The sequence below is a fragment of the Schistocerca americana genome, chromosome 1, assembly GCF_021461395.2.
Source record: "Schistocerca americana isolate TAMUIC-IGC-003095 chromosome 1, iqSchAmer2.1, whole genome shotgun sequence".
Lineage (NCBI taxonomy): Eukaryota > Metazoa > Arthropoda > Insecta > Orthoptera > Acrididae > Schistocerca > Schistocerca americana.
Genome location: NC_060119.1, coordinates 543543746 through 543566421, shown reverse-complemented (window position 1 = coordinate 543566421; position 22676 = coordinate 543543746). Strand labels below are relative to the sequence as shown.

Genomic DNA, 22676 nt, shown 5'->3' with positions numbered 1-22676 from the left:
AGAGACCGTTTGATCATTATAGCTGTTGTAATTATTACGAAATGGATTCACAAATTGAAAAAAACATTTTAATGTCAACTATACAGTTTATTAGTTATGGATGACAATTTGTGCCAAACTTGGACTCCAACCCAGATTTCCAGCCATTTATCATTAGCAGTCACCTTAACCTATTTCGGCACTCCCCCCCCGGGCTGACCTTAACCTCCATATGTCGTCATGACTCCTGACTTCACCCAAATTCTCAATGTCTATGCATTTTCCACCATATGTGCTGAATAATCATCTACTGGAAAGTTGCTTGCTTGCAACATGCAGGAAGTCAAAGTCCTGGATATACCAAACATTTTCGCTTGTCATTTCAAATAGATATATTTTTATGGTCACTATTTCACTCGTTCTTAATTATAAAAAAATAATGAAGTGAACATGTAGTTTGTCATTGAATAGAACATATAATAGATCACCCAAACTGCATCTAAAGAGGTAGGAAATTAGTATTTTCTGAGAAGACTATTTTGTAGTTTTTAAATGGGATCAAAAAATTATCATCTAAAATTAATTTCACAGCAATTGCTGAATAATGCTGGTAAAGGTTTTTTGTCACAGTTACAGAATGATGAACCTGGAAAGGTACCTCCAGATTCTAGAAAAGAAGCTCGGAAACGAAGAAAAATTGCTCCCTCTGCTGTTAAAGTACAAACAGCAGTAACACCTGTTTCTGATTCTCATATTGGTACAGGAAAAATTCATAAACAACCAAAGGAATTTCATAAACAGAACATTAAGATTTGCAGGTAATTTATTATATGTAACATGCCCAGAAATATTGTTAGTGTGATCTGTTTACTGGTTGTCAAAGAAATTCATATGTGTTAATCATTCTTGTTGCATCTGTAATAGCACATATAATTGTTTACTGAGATTATGTGGACTGGCGAAATATACTGTATCATTATTGGGTGCTGAAAGCTTTGGTTATACATTAGCTCTCTACCACTTGTATATACAGTTAAATACAAAACAAAACATACAATAGATGTTTTACTGTAGTCTGTGACCTGTAATGTAAGTAGTTTGAAATATGAACTTTACAACATGCTCTGAAGCCACCCAGTGCTAATCCTAGGATTTCTCTTCATATACTATATATTGTCTCATTCTGAACTTAAATCAAGGATGAAGAAAACAGCTAAGTAACTGATGCTTTTTAATGTTCTTATAATGCTAGGTGTTATTAAGTCAAAAGTTTTTAATTATCACCACAAAAAATAAAGTTAAGCAAATTTTTTCATTTGCTTCCAGGTATGTGTATGTAGTTCTGGTACATATTGAAATCTCTGCTACTACTGCAATAGTTTGCAGCTAGAGGAGCCAAACTAAAATAGCACAGACACTTCCTGCTGTTACCAAAAATGATGTGCCAAGATACCATGATTAATTGATTCTGTGTGGCTCAATGGCCAGGTCCAAGTTGGATGCTACTTTGGTAACTTGCTTGTTCCTTACCTACCCCAGTTACCCAAACAACGAAAAGGGACTTATAGTTAAATGTGGAATCCAAATTATGTGTCTATTCTGGTGACTCCTCACATCATTGAAAGGTAAAGGGTAGATTAAAGGAAGACATAAAATTTCCATGGGCTGACTAGGAGTCAATCCCACAACCTCTCAGTTTTCTAGTGACATGCTTTACCACTACACTGCCAGGCCAGATACTGCGATACTGTGACGTGGAGATTTGAATGTGCACCAGGACTGCAGACATGTACCTGAAAACAAACCAGAAGTTGATTATGTAGCTTTATCTTTTTGAGTTGATAACTAAATATTTATGTGAGCTCCTCACAAAGCTTATAGTGTACACAGATTCACGGAAGTAATCTTACTAGTGGACACCAAAGGAGCACAGAGTTAAAATTGCTTTGTAGCAGAAAATATTAACTAAAAACTTATCATTTTTCAACTTAGTCATCATTACTGACTGTGTTTTCTTCAGATATTCCAAGAATAATGTAAGACAGTGAATTTCAAGACAGTTAATATCACTTAACCTTTTAAAATGGTGCCAAATTTAAGTTGTGAGTTTAGTTGGTCCGCAAATACTGTTTATAATTCCAGACAGAAGTGTCTGAAAAACAAAGGGTTATATTAACGCAGTGAAACAGAGTGCATTTTGTGTCATATAATAACAAAATTGGTGGAAATAGAAAACGGAAAAACATATAAGTGAATTCTCAAAAGAAGTGACCATGTAGTTCATGACTGCTCACAAAAAATGAACTCATATATCTGATCATGCAAAAAATATTCAACAACAGGTATCATGTATATAAAATGTAAGATAACTATGTTAATGAAAATGCCAAGCAGAAAATCTTGTGAGCAATAAATGTGACAACTGTGAAATAGGCTTAAAATTTAAGAATGGAGGCCATGTGAATGAAGTCATCAGTGTGCTACTAAATAGGATCACAGAGCTGAAATGCCAATCTGAAACACTGCTATAGCAAAAAACATAATGTGAGCTTAACTTGCAAAATAAGAGTATAAAACAGAGCAGTACCGTGGCCGCTGCATTTTTCAAAAGTACTACCTGTACTGTAGAAGACAGATTGTGTAAGAAATGCATCAAAATAGTATTTCTTGTAACCAATGCAGTAAGAAGCGTCATGTTCAATCTGGTGAATCCTTCAATGAGGAAGGACAAAAAGCACACTAGACTAGAAATGAATCAACTGCAAATCTAAATTTTCACCAACTTAGACAAGTAGCAGCAAAGAAACAGCGTATGAGTGCCACAGATTGCCTTCAGAGAGAATAGTGTCACTTTCAGTTTGCATGAAGGACAACAGCAGATGTAAAAGATTTTTTTTCACCAGTTATTCCCAAGACAGTGAAACTGGAAGTGTTCACTCATTGCAGTAGAAAGGCACTTTACTGAAGAAAATGCACAAGCAAGCAGAACAACAAAGTCACATTCCTTCACTTGTGTTATCTAACTATTCACCTCAAGATTTAGGAGGCAAAAAATCCTCCAGCACAAACAAATCAATACACAGTGGGATGTTATTAAAGCTCTAAACCAAAATGTTCGAATGGCAGGGAAAACAAAAAATGTAATTTATGCTGACAACAACGGAAAAAGACTTGCTGTTTGACTTCATGAAAATATGTACTCTCATTATTTTGTTTTTGCTAAGTTCAATGTAATTCTGTGGTTAAAAAAATCGGAAAATTGAATGAAGATGACTGTATTGTGATCATGGGTGGCACAAATGATGTATACAAAAATGAAAGCAAATCAGCAGTGTGAAGTTACAGGAAATTATTTCTACAACTGCACCACACCAATGTTGCCATAACTAACATACTTGTATGGTATGGCTTCCCAGAGTGGTCGACTGTTGATAGGGAAATAGAAGCTCACAATTACGGTGTTACAGAAACAATTTAAAAAATTCAGCTATGTGTATTCAGTAAATGTCAGCAAGCTGAACCACCATGAACACATACAGCATGGACCTCACATGAGCACGAAGGGCAAATTAAGGTTATTGAATGAAATGAAACGTGTCTGTGCTCTATTCAGCTAGAGGAAGAACCAATCACCCTGCATTATACTGGCTCACTTTTTTTTTTAGAGAAAAGAAATATTACAGCAGCGTTTCATCAACAACCACTACAATAAATGATAAGATGACATCTGCGAATATATATTCCTCTGTGTTAAAAGAAAATAATGTAGAACAACTGGAACTGACAATTAGAGTAAGTGATCCCTATAATTCTGAAGTAGTCTTATTAATAACAGCTCACAGTGAAAAAGCCTTATGTTGCTTCATGTAAATGTACAATCCTTAAACAATAAATTTGTCAAACTCCAACACTGACGGGAGAGGTTAAACTGTAGTATGCTTGTAATAAATGGACACTGGTTATCATGTAGAGAATTAGAGTTAAGTGTACCAAATGGCTATGAATTAGTTATGGGTTATTGCAGGACAAATATGAAACATTGTGGCATACCTACCTATGTTAATAAAATGCTCGAACTAAATTATGAAATTGGGTACTTTGTATTCAATCTAACTTTGAAGTTGCAGCAGTACTGTTGCCAAGACTGGAAATTATAGCAGATTCAGTATATCATCCTCCCAATCACAATGAAGATTTGTTTATAGAAACTCTCCAGAAACTTAAAGTCTTGCTTCTCAAGTATAAAAAATGCAGAGCCAGAACAATCATAATTTCGCACCAATGATGTGTTGGAGTGAAATGCTGTTGGCATCCCTGTACACACCTATGTTTAATTAGTAACTGCCAGAAGTTTCATTGTTGTATGTCTGTTAGTTATTGTTTAGTGCTGTATTGAATAGAATGTAGTGTCACACAGTTTGTGAATTTCGTGATGGCAGAGTTAAAGAAGCAGTGCATCTGCAGTAAATTTTGCATGAAACTCAAGAAAATCTTTACAGAGATGCACCAAATGATGCACAAAGCGTACAGTGACGAGTGCTTAAGCTACACTCAGTGTTAGGAATGGTTCACACAGTCTCAAAATAGCAAGATGGAAGTTAAAGATGGCCCTCGTTCAGGATGCCCTTCGATGTCTTCCGACGACACTCGTGTCAGGGATGTCAACAAAATTGAAGACTGACTGTCAGAGAGATTCCAGAAGAGTGTATCATTTCAGTTGGATCATGTCTTGAAAAACCTTCAGATTACAATCTGTGAAGAGCTTTTGGATAAAGCAAATGAGAATGAGATGTCCCTTAAGAGATTCATAACTGGTGATGAGATGTGGGTCTATGGTTATGATGTTGAGATCAAGGTACAGTCTTCTCAATGGGTGGGGAAAGGTTCTCCAAGACCAAAAAAATCTCGTCAGATCAGGTCAAATGTCAGAGCCATGCTGGTAGTTTTCTTTGACTTTGAAGGATTAGTTCATCATGAATTCATGCCACAGGGACACATTGTTAATCGATGGTACTATCAGAAGGTGTTGCAATGCCTGCGAGAAAATGTGAAAAGGAAACGGCCTGAAATCTGGCAAGACAGTTCATGGGTCTTGCATCACACTAAGACACCACATGTTCACGCCCTGTTGGTGCATGACTGTTGCGCAAAAAACCAAATCACTGCTGCCTCAAATGACTTTACTCTCTAGACCTAACTCCTCTTGAAACTTTTTAATTTCCAAAGTTGAAAACCCTGTTGAAAGGACGAAGATTTGCAACAAAATATGAGATAATAGAAAATTCACAGACAACGCTTTTGGTGATCCAGCAAGAGGTGTACCAAGACTGCTTCCAGAAGTGGAAACGGTCTTGGGAGTAGTGTATCAGTTGTGGAAGGGACCATGTCCAGCAAATACCAGGTGTACCGGTATGAAATGAGCGTTTTTTGGTGAAAATGAAACACTAATTTTGAATTGAAAAGTAAAAACATTTTATTCAAAGTGCTGACCATTGCTTTCTATACATTTTGACCACTGTTCTGGCAGTTTGTGGACACTACGCCAATAAAATGTTCGTCTTTTGAAGCAAACCAGTCAGACACCCAATTTTTGACTTCTTCGTAGGAGTAGGAATCGAAGTGTTCCTCAGCCAATGCATGTCCCATCGATGAAAACAAATGGTAGTCGGAAGGGGCCAAGTCTGGTGAATATGGCGGGTGGGGTAGCAGCTCCCTGCCAAGTGTTTTGGTTGTATCCTAAACCATTTTGCTTTGTGTGCAGGTACACTGTCGTGTAAAAATTTACTTTGCCATGTCTTCTGGCCCATTCTGATCTTTTTTCGATCAATGTATAGTTCAAATTGATCATTTGTTGTCTGTAGCGATTAGTATTCACAGTTTCACTGGGTTTTAGAAGCTCAAGATACACCACACCTTTCTGATCCCACCAAACACAGAGCATTGTCTTCTTGTTGAATCAATCTGGTTTTGCAGTCGATGTTGATGGTTGTCGCGGATTAACCCATGATTTTTCCCATTTAGGATTCTTAAAATAAATCCATTTTTCATTGCCAGTAACAATTCAATGCAAAATTGATTTTCTTTCATGTCTTTGAAGCAAAATTTGACAAATGGTTTTTCGGTTTTCCATCTGTCTTTCATTCAATTCATGTGGCACCCATTTTCCACACTTTTGGATCTTTCCCATAGCTTTCAAACTGTCAGAAATTGTTTGATGTGCAACATTTAGCATTGCTCCCATTTGCTTCTGACTCAAAGTATCATCTTCATCCAATATTGCTTGCAATTCGGCGTCTTCGAACCTTTTTGGTGGTCTTCCACGTTCTTCATTTCTTACATCAAAATCATTATTTCTGAACTGTTGAAAGCATCTTTTGCATGTTGCTTCTGATAGAGCATGATCACCATATGCCTCGGCAAGCATTCGATGTGACTCTGCAGCACATTTTTTCAAATGAAAACAAAAAGTAATGCTTTCCACAAATCATCATTTTCTGGTACAAAATTCGACATTGTTAACATGATGAAAACATATGATGTTGTTTTTTCCATGACTTGATGTATACTAAATATCTTTGACAGATGTCATACAAACCAAACAAAAAAAATTAAGGCTCCTTCACAACAAATGTTCCCTATCGACACATTTGTATCTTAACACTCATTTCATACTGGTACACCTGATAAAAAGTAAACATAGAAACATTTTGTGGAAAAAGTCCCAGAATTTTTTTGAACAGACCTCATTAGACATTAGACCAGTGTTTCTCTTCTCAAAGTGTACACGAGGGCGCATGGGTGTGCCCTAGAACATTTACGGTTGTTGCTGTTGTGGTCTTCAGTCCAGAGACTGGTTTGATGCAGCTCTCCATGCTACTCTATCCTATGTAAGCTTCTTCATCTCCCAGTACCTACTGCAACCTACATCCTTCTGAATCTTTTTAGTGTATTCATCTCTTGGTCTCCCTCTATGATTTTTACCCTCCAATACTAAATTGGTGATCCCTTGATGTCTCAGAATATGCCCTACCAATCGATCCCTTCTTCTAGTCATGTTGTGCCACAAACTCCTCTTCTCTCCAATTCTATTCAATACCTCCTCATTAGTTATGTGATCTACCCATCTAATCTTCAGCATTCCTCTGTAGCACATTTCAAAAGCTTCTATTCTCTTCTTGTCTAAACTATTTATCGTTCACATTTCACTTCCATACAAGGCTACACTCCATACAAATACTTTCAGAAACAACTTCCTGACACTTAAATCTATACTCGATGTTAACAAATTTTTCTTCTTCAGAAACGCTTTCCTTGCCATTGCCAGTCTACGTTTTATATCCTCTCTACTTTGACCATCATCAGTTATTTTGCTCCCCAAATAGCAAAACTCATTTACTACTTTAAGCATCTCATTTCCTAATCTAATTCCCGCAGCATCACCCGATTTAATTTGGCTACATTCCATTATCCTCATTTTGCTTTTGTTGATGTTCATCTTATATCCTTCTTTCAAGACACTGTCCGTTCCGTTCAGCTGCTCGTCCAGGTCCTTTGCTGTCTCTGACAGAATTACAATGTCATCGGTGAACCTCAAAGTTTTTATTTCTTCTCCATGGATTTTAATTCCTACTCCGAATTTTTCTTTTGTTCATTTATGGGTATGCCCTGTAATATTTAAGGAAAACGTATGACCAAATATAAAAGAACCTATAGCTACTCAATGTTATCCAATTCACGACATGTATAATACAGAACAAGTCCTTAAATTTTGTCAAATAGTTCAGTTTGGTTAAGGAAATAAGGTGACTTATTCTCCTTGTGGTGTTGACAGTATTCAGAACATTTCATGCCAACTGTCTTCTCTCTGCCATTGCTGCTAATCTTAGCTATCTAACAGTAGTGTCTGTTTGGGAAATGTGAAAGGTATTTCAAAATAATGATTGATGATAAAACCATTGCTGGCCCATTGCGGTCATCCCTTACACCACCAAGAAGTGTAAGGAATTCTAGGGAAAGTGTAACTCATGGGACAAAAAAATAGTTATTCGGATAGCAGGATGCTGCCATCTGGAGAAACAGAATGGTCAGATAATTGCCACATTGCTACAATCATAACAATATGCAGTGGTGGGAGTGATTAATTCATTTCATAATGAATGTAACTGTATTTATAAATGTAACACTTTACCCATGGTAGAGTTTGGTGTGGCCAACACAGTAACTTATTTGACATGTTGTAAAAAACTTGCAGTTCAAGATTGCAACCATGGACTGCATGTTTCTTACGACATAATGCTTCATGATTATTCATAATTAACAAATGCCTCAAATGCCATTTTCTTCAACTCCTTGCATTAGAACTGCATTACAACAGCCTTACCTTAATTTACAATTTCTGATAGAAATAATGCGCTTTTAGCGAAGCCTTCTTACTTTTGTGTGGAAAATACAACTGTCTTAGTTGCTGGTCAGTACCAGGCACACAGGCATCCATGGATGATAGCACTGGTCATGAAGTTTTCCTAATCATCCCCCCTCTCACTACCTTCGCCCTGTAGTGTCGTGCAAATTATGTTTGCATGCCTCATCCCATGCCTTCTTTCCGTAACCAAGTGGTACAACACTTGTGTTCTTAAAGTTTGTAAATAAACATTGAGTTAATACACAGTGTTGTCAAGCATTAATGAATTTCTGGTCATATCCAAATGTTCAGAATCAGAAGAAAACAGTTTAAAAAAATATTTGACGGCTGACAGATTTTTATGACAGAAACTCCTATGGATATTATCTGATTGTGTCGTGCTTCTGTTTCACAGTTGATTTACCTATGGACATTTATCTTATATGATGGTAGCCATGCTGAAACTGAGCCTTGTGTGCTGTGCATGTGATCACAACTTGTCTATAGAATGCAGAAGGTTTTGCGTCATTCCCAATGATTTTGAATGTATTCCACCTAACTCCGAGTCGCTGCAACAGCACATAGGAAGTGAACTGTGCATTATTATTGGCCATTATGACCAATTTAGGTACCATGACAGTGTATCAAAAAATTATAAATAACATCCACAACCAGTCATTTTTTAATAATATTTTATTGAAAATGCGTAGGACCGTTCTGTTTTCAATAAAATATTGAAAAGAGAAACTGGGAGAGGAAATTATCTATGAGAGCTGCTTATTGTTTGACCTCGAGCTAACCATGACCCAAAGAATTTCATTTCATGTTCTTTGCTGCAGATGAGTATCACATGTGAACATGATCGTCATTGTTCATGAAGCCGTGCTACTTCTGAGCGTCATTTCCACTGCAGGTTAATGATCTAGTAGATTCATGACAGAAGCTTCCAGGAAGGTTAACTTAACTTGAAAGTTATCTTTGGCAGCACTGTTAAGCCATGGAGGCACAAGAATCCAGGCCCAGAAGGAAAACATGTTCCCATTGTTGTATGCTTGATGTTATCACAGAACTTTCAGGTGACATGTCAATTGGTCTTTCACAGCATACAAACCATACTTACAGGTGTATCAAACTCTAGAATTTATTTAATTTATGAAAAAATGAATGAGCTATTACACTTTACACTTCTTGTTTAGAAAAAACTCCAATTTTCTAGTTAATTATCTCAATTTTTACCACAGTTTTTAATAGATTTGGAAAATTCTAGAGTTCCGTACACCTGTAAGTATGGTTTGTATGCTGTACAAAATTCATCAAAGAATCTCTCTTACTTATGAAGAAAATGTATCTGCGGCAACAAATGCAGCCAGTAGTAAGTGAAAAAATTACTTTGTTATGTTTTGGAACTTCCACTGCTATGTGTGTGAATCCTGAGTCCTTCCTGATCATACTGACAAAGTTCGATGAATTTATTTGTAAAAGTGTAGACAGTGGAGATTAAAATGTCCTGTGATGCCTTTCCTGCTCCCCTATCAAAACCAGTTTATTTGAAAAACTCTGTGTTGACTTGGAGTCAGAACACAGACAGTTGCTTTTACACACATAAGTCAGGTGGTTGTCGAGGGGGAAAGTACTTACCCATGTGCATGAGCTATGACAATAACTTATCGCATTTTTCAAAGAAATGAAATATTTACATTTTTGCAACCTCCTTTTGAGTGAATTTTGGATTACCAGATTGCAACATTTGGCCGACACATTTCAGCAGTTCAGTATTTCGAATACTAGCATGCAAGGGAAAGTAGAAAATACCCTCACATCCACTGACAAAATTGAAGTGTTTCACAGAAAACTACAAACATGGAAAAGAAAAGCTGTTCAAGGTAACTTGGAAGTGTTCCCATTGGTAAGCAGCATGTACATATATGAAATACTTCCAACAGTAGTAAATCATTTAATAAGTTTCAAAGAGAAACAGAGTTCATATTTTCCATCCCTCAACACTGAACAGTACGATTGGATTCCAAACCCATTCATCGAAAGTGCAGGCGATTTTGGCATAACATTAACAGAAGAAGAAGGATTGGCAGCTATATCTGGTAATCATTGACTGATGATTAAGCATAAGGAATTGTCTCTTGAATCCTTTTGGAATTCTATGAAAGATGAATATGTGTCGATATCTAAAAAGGCTTTGAACATTTTACTTCAATTTTTGACCTCTTATTTATGCAAATTATGATTTTCTGACCTCACCACAATTAAATGTAAAAAGAGAGGAACTCTTCAGTGTATTGACAAGGAAGTGAGAGTTTGGTTTTCAGATATATCTCCAAACATTGAAGAAATCGCAAGGACACATCAGGCCCATGTTTCTGATAAACGCTAAAAAGAGTAGACGTAAGGTACGTTTTGTTTGTATTGCATTACTTCTTTTCTCTATAATTTGAATTAATTGTTATTTTTATAGCATTATTTCATTTCAATATGTTTCACGTAATAGTTTCTCTTGCCTTTCGTCTTGGTAGAGTAGGAGGCAACACAGCACTCAGCCGTCGCATTTGAGTCATAATCGTGCTTCATGAATCTCTCACATTTTCTATACAAAAATTATTTGTTCATACTGTGGTAATGTATGTTTCTTATTAATATAAGTTGTATTTTCTGTGATCTGGACATGATATTCAGAATAAAATGACTCAATTGTTATATTATCGAGCTATTTATTTCCTGTATTGACTGTTGTGAAATATTCCTCAGAAATGTGTATATAGTGCACCCACAATTATTTGTGGCTTTTAAAATGCACCCAAAGCTGAAAACGTTTGAGAACCACTGCAATAGATGTAGAATTAGAAGCTTAAGTAATTTACTCATCACATTAAGGTCACTACATTTTTACTGTATAAATGACAAGCCCACCAGATTGAATGCATTCATGGATAACATTATCTGTAAGTTTTGCTTGAGCAGGTGTCAGTTTAATACAATCAAATCACATATTTCTGAGCATGAAGGACTGTGGCTTTAAATTCCTCTGGATTGTGAAACAGGTACTAGTCAGGAAAGAATCATTAGGCCCATAAATGAACAGAAGTTAAACTAAAATCTAGATCAACATTCATAGACTGAATAAACTACTTACATGTGATATGGATGCTAATGAGTCAACCAAAAGATTTTTAGAAGTAGTAACTGAAATCTTTGAAGAAATATGCCCTGGATATTATAAGAAGCATTACACACATAACCCTCTTTGTAGACCAGAAAGTTGAAAATACTGGTACACACCACAACTAGATAACTTAAAAATATTTATGTTACTTTACTATGCTGGGTCACAAGACAGTGAAGCAGATTCAAATAAATAAAAGATCATAAAAGGCACTACAGATCTGCAATCAAGACAGCAAAATGCAAGGCCAATGAGGGACACATTCTTAAGTCTTTAAATAAATGTAAAGCAGCATGGGAAGTCATCAAAATGTAAATAAATTGCCAAAAGAAATACTACATTATTCCATTATCCCCTGATCAACATAAAGTGTGATGTGAGCAAGGCAGAAGTACTACTGCAACCATTACCCAATAAAGCAATTGAATGTTTTGAATGGAGTCATGTAACTTACTGACATATTAATGAATCAATAGCTAAACTCAATAATTGCTGAATAGAACATCACTGTGGGTTTTCTAATTTTCAAACTAAGCAGATAATAAAAGAGTTAATAATGTCCTTAACAAAATAATACACAAAATATTATCAGAGGGAGTGTACCCAGAATGCCTAAAAATATCCTTGATTGAGTCAGTCTTTAAGAATGGTAGCACATCACCACCTCAAAATTACCAATCCATTCCACTAGTCCCCTTTATTTCTAAAATAACAGAGAACTGTATGTACCAGCAGATGTACCAGTATTTTATTATAATAATATAATCTATATAATAGAAGGAAACATTCCACGTGGGAAAAATTATATATAAAAACAAAGATGAGGTGACTTACCGAACGAAAGCGCTGGCAGGTCGATAGACACACAAACAAACACAAACATACACACAAAATTCAAGCTTTCGCAACAAACTGTTGCCTCATCAGGAAAGAGGGAAGGAGAGGGGAAGACGAAAGGAAATGAGTTTTAAGGGAGAGGGTAAGGAGTCATTCCAATCCCGGGAGCGGAAAGACTTACCTTAGGGGGAAAAAAGGACAAGTATACACTCGCACACACGCACATATCCATCCACACATACAGACACTGACTGTAGTGACACAGGCTGATAGTTACCCTTACAGTGCTGATCATCTTTTTTATGTAGGGGTATTACTTTTGCCACTTTCAGTTTCTGTGGGAAAACACCACATGATAAGAATGAATCACATTCATCTAAACTACATCTACATCTACATGGATACTCTGCAAATCCCATTTAGGTGCCTGGCAGAGGGTTCATCAACCACCTTCACAATTCTCTATTATTTCAGTCTCGCATAGCGCACAGAAAGACGAACACATATATCTTTCCGTGAGAACTCTTGATGTCCTTTATTTTATCATGGTGATCGTTTCTTCTTATGTTGGTCGGTGTTAATAAAATATTTTCACATTCAGAGGAGAAAGTTGGTGATTGAATTTCGTGAGAAGATTCCTCCACAATGAAAAACGCCTTTGTTTTAATAATGTCAATCCCAAATCCTGTATCATTTTAGTGACACTCTCTCCCCTATTTCATGATAATACAAAATGTGTTGCCCTTCTTTGAACTTTTTTGATATACTCCGTCTATCCTGTCTAGTAAGGATCCCACACCACACAGCAGTATTCTGAAAGAGGGCAGACAAGTGTAGTGTAGGTAGTCTCCTTAGTAGGTCTGTTACATTTCCTATGTGTCCCGACAATAAAACACAATCTTTGGTTAGCCTTCCACACAATATTTTCAGTGTGTTCCTTCCAATTTAAGTTGTTCGTAATTGTAATTGCTAGATATTTAGTTAAATTTGTGGCCTTTAGATTTGGCTGATTTACCGGGTAAACAAAGTTTACAGGATTCCTTTTAGAATTCATGTGGATGATTTCACACTTTTCGTTATTTAGTGTCAATTGCCAATTTTAGCACCATAGATGTATCTTTTCTAAATCATTTTGCAATTTGTTTTGATCTTCTGATGACTTTATTAGTCAATAAACAAAAGCGTCATCTCCAAACAACCTAAGATGGCTGCTCGGATTGTCTCCCAAATCATTTATATAGATAAGGAACAGTAAAGGGCCTATAACACTACCTTGGGGAACGCCAGCAATTGCCTCTCTTTTACTTGATGACTTTCTGTCAGTTACTACGAACTGTGCCCCTCTGACAGGAAATCAAGAATCCAGTCCCCTAACTGAGATGATATTCCATAGGCATGCAATTTCACTACAAGTCGCTTTTGTGGTACATTTTCAAAAGCCTTCGGTAAATTCAGAAAAACAGAATCAACTTGAAATCCCTTGTCGGTAGCACTCAACACTTCGTGTGAGTAAAGAGCTAGTTGTGTTTCACAAGAACAGTGTCTTCTAAATCCCTGTTGACTTTGTGTCAATAGACCGTTTTCTTCAAGGTAATTCACAATTTTCGAACATAATATATGTTCCAATATCCTGCTGCATATCAATGTTAGTGATGGCGGTCTGTAATTTAGTGGATTACTCCTACTACCTTTTTTGAATATTGGTGTGAGCTGTGCAACTTTCCAGTCTTTGGGTATGGATCCTTCATCGAGCGAATTGTTGTGTATGATTGTTAAGTATGGAGCTAATGCATCGGCATACTCTGAAAGGAACATAATTGGTAAACAGTCTGGACCAGAAGATGTGCTTTCATTAAGTGATTTAAGTTGCTTCGCTACTCCGAGGATATTTACTTCTACATTAATCATGTTGGCAGCTGTTCTTTATTTGAATTCTGGAATATTTACTTCTTCTTCTTTTGTAATGGCATTTTGGAAGGCTGTGTTTAGTAACTCTGCTTTGGTAGTGCTGTCTTCAATAGTATCTCCATTGCTATCGCACAGAGAAAGCATTCATTGTGTCTTGTCTCTAGCATGTTTCACATATGACCAGAGTCTCTTTGGATTTTCTGCCAGGTTTCGAGACAAAGCTTCTTTGTGGAAACTATTATAAGCCCCTCATATTGAAATCTGTGTGAAATTTTGAGCTTCTGTAAAAGATCACAAATCTTGGAGATTTTGCATCTGTTTAAATTTGGCATGTTTTTTTCGTTGTTTCTGCAATTGTGTTCTAACCCATTTTGTGGAGGATCTGCTCTGTCGTTCGTTAATTTATTTGGTAGAAATCACTCAATTGCTGCCGATACTATTTCTTTGAATTCAAGCCACACCTGGTCTACACTAACTTTGTTAATTTGAAAGGAGTGGAGATTGTCTCACAGCAAAGTGTCAAGTGAATTTTTATCTGCTTTTTTGAATACGTACATTTTTTGTTTGTTTTTGGAGAATTTGGGAGTTACAATATTCAGTCTTGCAACAACCACCCTGTGTTCACTAATCACTGTATCCATTTTAATGCTTGTTATTAACTCAAGATTATTTGTTACTAAGAGGTAAAATGTATTTTCACAACCATTTACTGTTTGCATGGGCTCATGAAGTAAATGTTCAAAATAATTTTCAGAGAATGAGTTCAGCACAATTTTGGATGATATTTTATGTGCACCTCCAGAATTAAACATGTATTTTGGTCACCATATCGAGAGTAAGTTAAAGTCAGCACCAACTATAATTGTATGGGTTGGGTCCTTGTTCTAAAGGAGAGAAATGTGTCTTGGCATCAGTACCAAGGCAGATTAAAACTGTGTGCTGGACCGAGACTCAAACTCGGGACCTTTGCCTTTCGCAGGAAAGTGCTCTACTGGCAGATGTAAATCTGTGAGGATGAGATGTGAGTCTTGCTTGGGTAGCTCAGATGGTAGAGCACTTGCCCACAAAAGGCAAAGGTCCCAAGTTTGAGTCTCTGTCCGGCACACACTTTTAATCTGCCAGGAAGTTTCAATCAGTGCACACTCCACTGCAGAGTGAAAATTTCACTCTGGAATCATCAGAGCCAGTTGAATAATTACTCTTTGTTGAAATTAATGGTATTTAGGAGTTCTGTTGGTCCTATTGGCCTAAGGAACATGGATATACAGGGTGATTGTAATTAAAGTTCAACTTTCAAATCACTGTAGAAATAACACCACTGGTCAGAATGATGTCGAATTGCAATGGAATATTATCGGAGAAGGGGGAAAATGTACGGCAGAAGAAAAATAAATAGTTACAAAAGGTAGGAATAGATGGTGCTGTGAGCATCATAATTTAATGGTGGTTGACTACAATGACAAATGAATCATACAATACCTAAGGTGTACGTTAGATGTTAAACAAACTGTACTATTCTGTGTGTGTGGGTGTACAGATATGATACTGTTACTTACATGAGTGCATCCACCATGGCAAGGTCATATCACATTGGATGGGAAAAATCGGTTTTCAATTGTCCTGAGGCAGAAAAACACATAAAAATCATCATTCACATCAGTTTTAAATTGTCCTGAGGTCAAAAACCGCATAAAAAGTATCAATCGAAATCAAATCAGATTATTAATATCTGTGTGACTGGCACAAAACATGGTCAATATGCTGTCCACCATTTTCTACAACAAGTTGAAATCGAGAAACAATGTTCCACAACTGATCACAGTGTTTTCGATGTCAGGTTTAGAATGTGTTGTGCAGTGTGTGCCTTCAGTGCAGCTAAGTTTGCAATCAGAACACTGCACACAACATCTTTCAGATAGCCCCACAGCCAGAAGTCACACGGCTTAAGGTCAGGTGATCGGAATGGCCAGGCTGTAGGGATATGGCACCTGATAATTCAAGCATTTCCGATATGGCACTTCAGCAGCTGCTTAACTGGATTTGCAATGTGAAGAGGTGTACCATCTTGCATAAAAATGATCCCATCCCCCTTTGGAGAGCCGGAATGACGTGGTTGTGCAAAAGACTCTCATAGTGCTTACCAGTGATGGTACAGATAACAGGACTGGTAGCACCTGTCTCTTCAAAAAAATATGGCCCGATGATAAATGGGGCTGTAAATCTGTGTCACACAATGGTTCTTTTCTGGATTAAGTGGTACTGGTTGATTTGTGTGTGTATTTTCCATTGCCCACATTCAACAATTTTGTGTATTGACATATCCTGTCAGATGGAAGGGGGCTTTGTCTGTCCACAAAATTTTCCACAGCCCATCATTGTCCACTTCCATGCGAGCAAGAAATTCTAAAGAAAAGGTCTCTCTTGCTGGGAGGTCAACAGGAAGCAACTCAAGCACATGGTTAATTTTGAATGAATAGCAAAGAAGGATGTTTTGTAGGATTTTATGCACCGTGCTCATGGGTATGTCTAATGTTCGTACAATTCTCCGTGCACTACATGTTTGCACACCACCACTCATCTCCTCCTGCATTGCTGTGGCCACTGCTTCTGTTGATGTCAAATCAATTCGTTTCCTCCCTCTACCAGGTTGCACATAAAAAGAAACCATCTTTTCTAATTTCCAGATCATTTCCTCCAGACCGACGGCAGTCATTGGACCAACACCATTTTCAAACCCTTCAGCGTGTGGAACTTCTGCAGAGCAATGTGTACACAGTCATCATTCTTGTAATACAGCTTTACAAGCAGAGCACAATCTTGCATTGAGACAATCATGGTGAACGTCGCAGATGTGAAAAGAGGAAAAGCTGTGTACCAGGTATATTTATACCAACTTCAATAGGTCATGCACATGACAGGTGTTTTCATTTACATGTTCTGAAACATTCTTTTGAACAATTTTCGCACTATTTTTTTTTTCTTCTGCCACACTTTTTCCCTTTCTGCGATAATATTCTGTTGCAATTTGACATCATTCGGACAAGTGGTGTTATTTCTACAGCATTTTGAAAGTTTAACTTTAATTAATTATAATCACCCTGTATTATTTATTTCAATAGATGGAAGTTCTTTCAGTGTTGTATTAGGTAGATTGCCAAATTTTCCCTTCACTAATTTTCCTGCAAGGGTTCCATAATAAGAACTGAAGTTGTTTGCAACTGCCCTAAGATTAGTGACATTCTTGGCATCGTGCAATATCACAATATTCTTGTAAGTTGTCTCCTTCCTCGCAAGATCGTGCACAGCTTTGCATATGGACTTAGTTTTATTGGATGACTTCATAATATACTTGTCATTTTCCTTAATTTGTGCCTCTTTTTATGACACATTTCAAAACTAACTTGTATTTTTTGAAATAACTAAGAAATTCTGGATTTCTGTCAGTCTTGAGTGCAGAAAAAGTTCCCACTTCCTTTTACAAGATCTCTAATGCCTTATGTAATCCAGCTTTTGAATCTGTTTGTGCTCCTTGAAATCATTTTCCTTTGTGGAGAAGTTATGGCAACATTGTGCTTGAAAATGTTCAAAAAATTTTCCATCTTTTCATTGGTAATAGAGGTATTGTATACTTCTTTCCAAGATTGTTTGCTGATTAGATACAGGAAGTGTTCAATATTTTTCTGACAATAGCGCATTTTATGGATAATATTTTGTACACTGGTCGAAATGTGGTTTACAGGTATGGTTAGTAACTGTGAAAGATAGTCGCTAGAGCTGGTATCAAAGTTTTCTGATGTCCATGTTTACACATACCTGGCCCAAGAGAATGACACTAATTTTTGTTATATGTGTTGGAGAGCTAACAGTCAGACATAGATTGTAAGCATTTATAATACCTAGGAACTTCTCCCTGTGAGGGCTATGGCTCAGAAAATCAATATCAAAATCTCCACACAGTACCCCTGTTTTTTCATATTCATCCTACAGCTTCTTTTCAAGACACTAACCATGCCACTCAACTTATCTTCCAAGTCTTTTGCCTCCTATGACAGAATTACAATGTCATCAGAAAATGTCACTTTTTTTCTTTCTTGTCTCTGACCTTTAATTCCATTTTCAAATTTCTCCTTAGTTTTCTTCTCTGCATGCTCATTGTACAGACTGTGTAACACTGATGGCAAGCTACAGCCCCATTTAACTCCCTACTGCTTATCTTTCATGTTCTTCAACTCCTCGAAGTATGATATGAGTTCTTTACAAGTTGCAGATAATCTTCTGCTCCCTTTATTTTATCCTTGCTACCTTCAGACTTTCAAACGGTGTATTCTAGTCAACAATGTCACTTTCTCTGAATCTACAAATGCCATAAATATAGCTTTGCCTCATCGAAGATAAGATGTAGTGTCAGTATTGCCACGCATTTTCCTACATTTCACCAGAATCCAATCCCATTTTAACTGAGGTCAGCTTCTGCTAATTTTTCCACTCACTTTAAATAATTTGTGTCAGTATTTTGTAACCATGGCTTACTAAACTGATGGTTCAGTGGTAATCACACCTGTCAGCACTTGCCTTCTTTGTAATAGGCATTCTTACGTTCTTCTTGAAGTCTGAGGGTATTTTGTCTGTCTCACATACACTGAAGCACCAGACAAACTGGTATAGGCATGCATATCAAAATACGGAGATATGTAAACAGGCAGAATACGGTGCTGTGGTCGGCAACTCCTATATAAGACAACAAGTGTCTGGTGCAGTTGTTAGATTGATTACTGCTGCCACAATGGCAGGTTATCAACATTTAAGTGAGTTTGAATATGGTGTCATAGTCAGTGCACAAGTGATGGGACTCACCATCTCCAAGGTAGCGATGAAGTGGGGATTTTCCCGTACGACCATTTCACGAGTAATACCATGAATATCAGGAATCCGGTAAAACATTAAATCTCCAATATCATTGCGGCTCCATAAAGACCCTGCAAGAATGGGACCAACAACAACTGAAGAGAATCATTCCGCAAATTGGTGCTGGGCCATCAACAATTGTCTGTGTGCAAACCATTCAACAAAAAATCATTGATATGGGCTTTCAGAGCTGAAGACCCACTTGTGTACCCTTGATGACTGCATGATACACCTTGCCTGGGCCCATGAAACCAACATTGGAATATTGATGACTGGAAACATTTTGTCTGGTCAGACGAGTCTTATTTCAAATTGTATCAAGTGAATGGATGTACAGGTATGGAGACAACCTCATGAATCCATTGACCCTGCAAGTCAGCAGGGGACAGTTCAAGCTGGTGGAGGCTCTGTAACAGTGAGGGGTGTGTGCAGCTGTAGTGATATGGGACCCCAGATAAGTCTAGAAATAACTCTGACAGGTGACATGTATATAAGCATCCTGTCTGATCACCTAGATCCATTCGTGTCCATTGTGCATATCAACATACTTGAGCAATTTCAGCAGGACAATACAACACCCCACATGTCCAGAATTGCTATTGAGTGGCTCCAGGAACACTCTTCTGTGTTTAAACACTTCCACTGGCCACCAAACTTCCCAGATATGAGCATTATTGAGCATATATGGCATGCAACATGCTGTTCAGAAGAGATCACCACCCCCTCTTACTCTTACGGATTTATGGACAGTCCTGCAGAATTCATGGTGTCAGTTCCCTCCAGCACTACTTCAGACATTAGTCGAGTCCACGCCACATCATGTTGTGGCACTCTGCATGGTCGCGGCGGCCCTACATGAAATTAAGAAGGTGTTGCCATTTCTTTGGCTCTTCAGTGTATTTCGTATACCAGGTAGAATAGTTTTCTTATAGCTAGTTCTCCCAGGGATTTCAATAATTCTAAAAGAATGTATCTCCAGGTATCTCTTTATGGCTTTGGTTTTTCATTGCTGTGTCAAATTCTTCCTGCAGTATTATATCTGCAATCTCATATTCGTGCACTTCTTCTCCCATTTCTGTAATAATGTCTCCAGGCTTGTTTCTGTTGTTTTGTAAAAAGCTGTGAAGGATGGCTAGCCACTTGGGAATATTTTAGGAATTTGGTTAAAAAGTTTTTACACCAAAGATCAGCTGCATGTTTCAAAAAGTCCAGCATTAGTTCCGAGAGTGCTGATGTACCAACCCAAGCTGTCCTTCAGGGCAGAAGTAGTTCATTCCTATAAAAGTTGCTGGCAAGCTATGCTTTCAGCCCTCTGCTGAATGCAGTAGCATACCCATGCCACCAAACATACCCAGTAGGGAACATGAGTAATAAGTCGTGTGTGGTTGCTGGAGATTCTTGGAGGGCAGTGCACAGCATAGACACACTCCTGTGATTCTGCTTTCAAACAGAGCAGATGGCATCTGCCATCCGCCTTTGGCTCTGTGCTTCAGGGCTGGCCACCAAACACACAAACATGAACCACTTACTCTCCCACTTCCTTTTCCTTTCTTTTGTTCAACCACTTAGAGTGTCAATCAACCTTTGTGTCCCAGATGAGCCCTTCTGTAACTTGAGAACTGAAAACATACTATTGGTCAATGAATCCATTCTTTAATTCAAAAACCTCCCTTCTGACTCCCTCTGTTGCCCTGATCAGCCTCCTCCTCTTTCATGTCTGTACATTTGATGTCAAAAGTCTGGACCCCCACTATTTAATCAGAAATTAAGCTGCAAAAATTTTGGTTTACATTTGTTTGCGTTGTCAGTGGAAAGCTGAGCACTGTGATGATGTTACTTCACACAGACCGGGAGTTGCAGCTGTACCTGCCATGTAGTCCAGAACAAACTGCATCAGTGCCTTTCCACTGCTCCTAGAGAAAGGTTCAGCCAGCACCTCACTACCTGCCACCCGTTGAAGCCACAAGTTCACCATACTATGCCATGTATCTATGTACTGTACACATGGGCACTGTGTGCAAGTCTGTGCTGTATAAGGCTCATCTGACTGTCATAGCTGGCCAGCTGGTGCCAGTGGAGTTTTCCTATTGCCACACATCATTGCTGAGTGCTGTGCCGTTGTCACCCTATCCACATGCATGGGGTTGCAAATCATATGCCAGATCCATGCTGTTCTTGTAGCTGTACCAAGCACCTACAGTCGTCGTGGCACACCGCCACCCACAGGCATCACCTGTTAGTAGCCTGCTACCCACCACCATTGCCCAGCAGCTGCTGGCCCTGCCAAGAGCATCATCAGGGCCACACTAAGCCACAGTCTGGCCTGCCAGCTGAGCTGACTGTGCTTTGGGCTACACTGTTTGCTGCTGCCCTTCTGGCTCACAACATATAACGTCATGCCACCCTCACGTGGGGAGCACCATCTCAGCACTACCTGTGGCTGTGTGCCTGACCTGCCACCCTTACCAGACACGTGCCATCTCAGTACTAATGTGCAGTTGCACAGCCCAAGCATCAAAAGAGTTCAACAGCGGGTGGTCCACACTTTGCCTCATCACCATTGCAGCCATCAGTCACCGGTGGGTGCAAGGCACCTCCATGCAGGTGCCACATGCCAATAGCCCACGTCATGCATGTGCATTGATGTTGCCATCATGCTGCAGTGATTGAATTTGACAACAACATAATGTCATATTTTTTATGAGAAGCAACATTCTGAACTGAGAGACATTTATTGGGAAGTGTCCTGCCAATCATAGAGTTTACTGTTAGATTTTCTTGTTGAGTATTGCTATTTAGTGTCTTCATTTAAAACATAATGTCACGTTAATATCATTATTGTGAATTCACAATATTCAAGGCAATCTTTGACCACTATTTTAATTATAATGTCTAGAGATAGTTAAAGTGTGATTGTAATGTGTATACAGTAAGATTTAGAAATTGAAAGCTACTTCTCCTCATCTTTTTAATAAATGGTCACTACATGCTCACAATTAAAGAGCAGCCTTGTACCCATGCAAGAGCAGATGCATAAACTCACCCTTAAAAATATGTACTTAGAAGAGAAATTAGAATTAACAATTTTCTATGCCAAAGAAAGATTTGAAGGTTCAGGTAATCTGAGATCAGTCCTGCCATCTCACAGCGTAGCATAGTGATTCCTGTTTTTGTGGGGAATTCCACCAAAAATGTGGACATCATTTTACAACAAGTTTGTGGTGTTGGTCGAATGTGCTTTTCATGATCAGATGACTTTTAGTTAAATATGGTGTGGTTCAAATTACCAGGGGATAGATCTACATTGAAAAATGCACAAAGATTGATTTTCCAGCAGGGGATTGTCAAAGAGATATTTAGACAAAGCAGACATAAGTTACTACAGAAATAAATTATCTACCCTGAGATAGAGGCAAGGGGAGGATCTCGAAATGTTCATGAATAGGATTGTACAATTTCATGCTGTACATA

General features: G+C 37.9%; 1 protein-coding gene across 2 annotated transcripts in view; it reads left to right on the top strand.

Moving 5' to 3' along the window:
* Positions 1-22676, top strand: part of LOC124605762 — a 267727-nt gene that overhangs the window by 228880 nt on the left and 16171 nt on the right. The window contains exons 7-8 of one of the 2 annotated variants that reach the window (XM_047137650.1): positions 610-797; positions 16985-17178. In XM_047137650.1, the coding sequence (XP_046993606.1) occupies positions 610-797; positions 16985-17126 (330 nt within the window). In that variant the 3' untranslated portion in view covers positions 17127-17178. The remainder of the gene's footprint in view (positions 1-609; positions 798-16984; positions 17179-22676) is intronic. The other variant, XM_047137657.1, reaches the window with a different exon arrangement.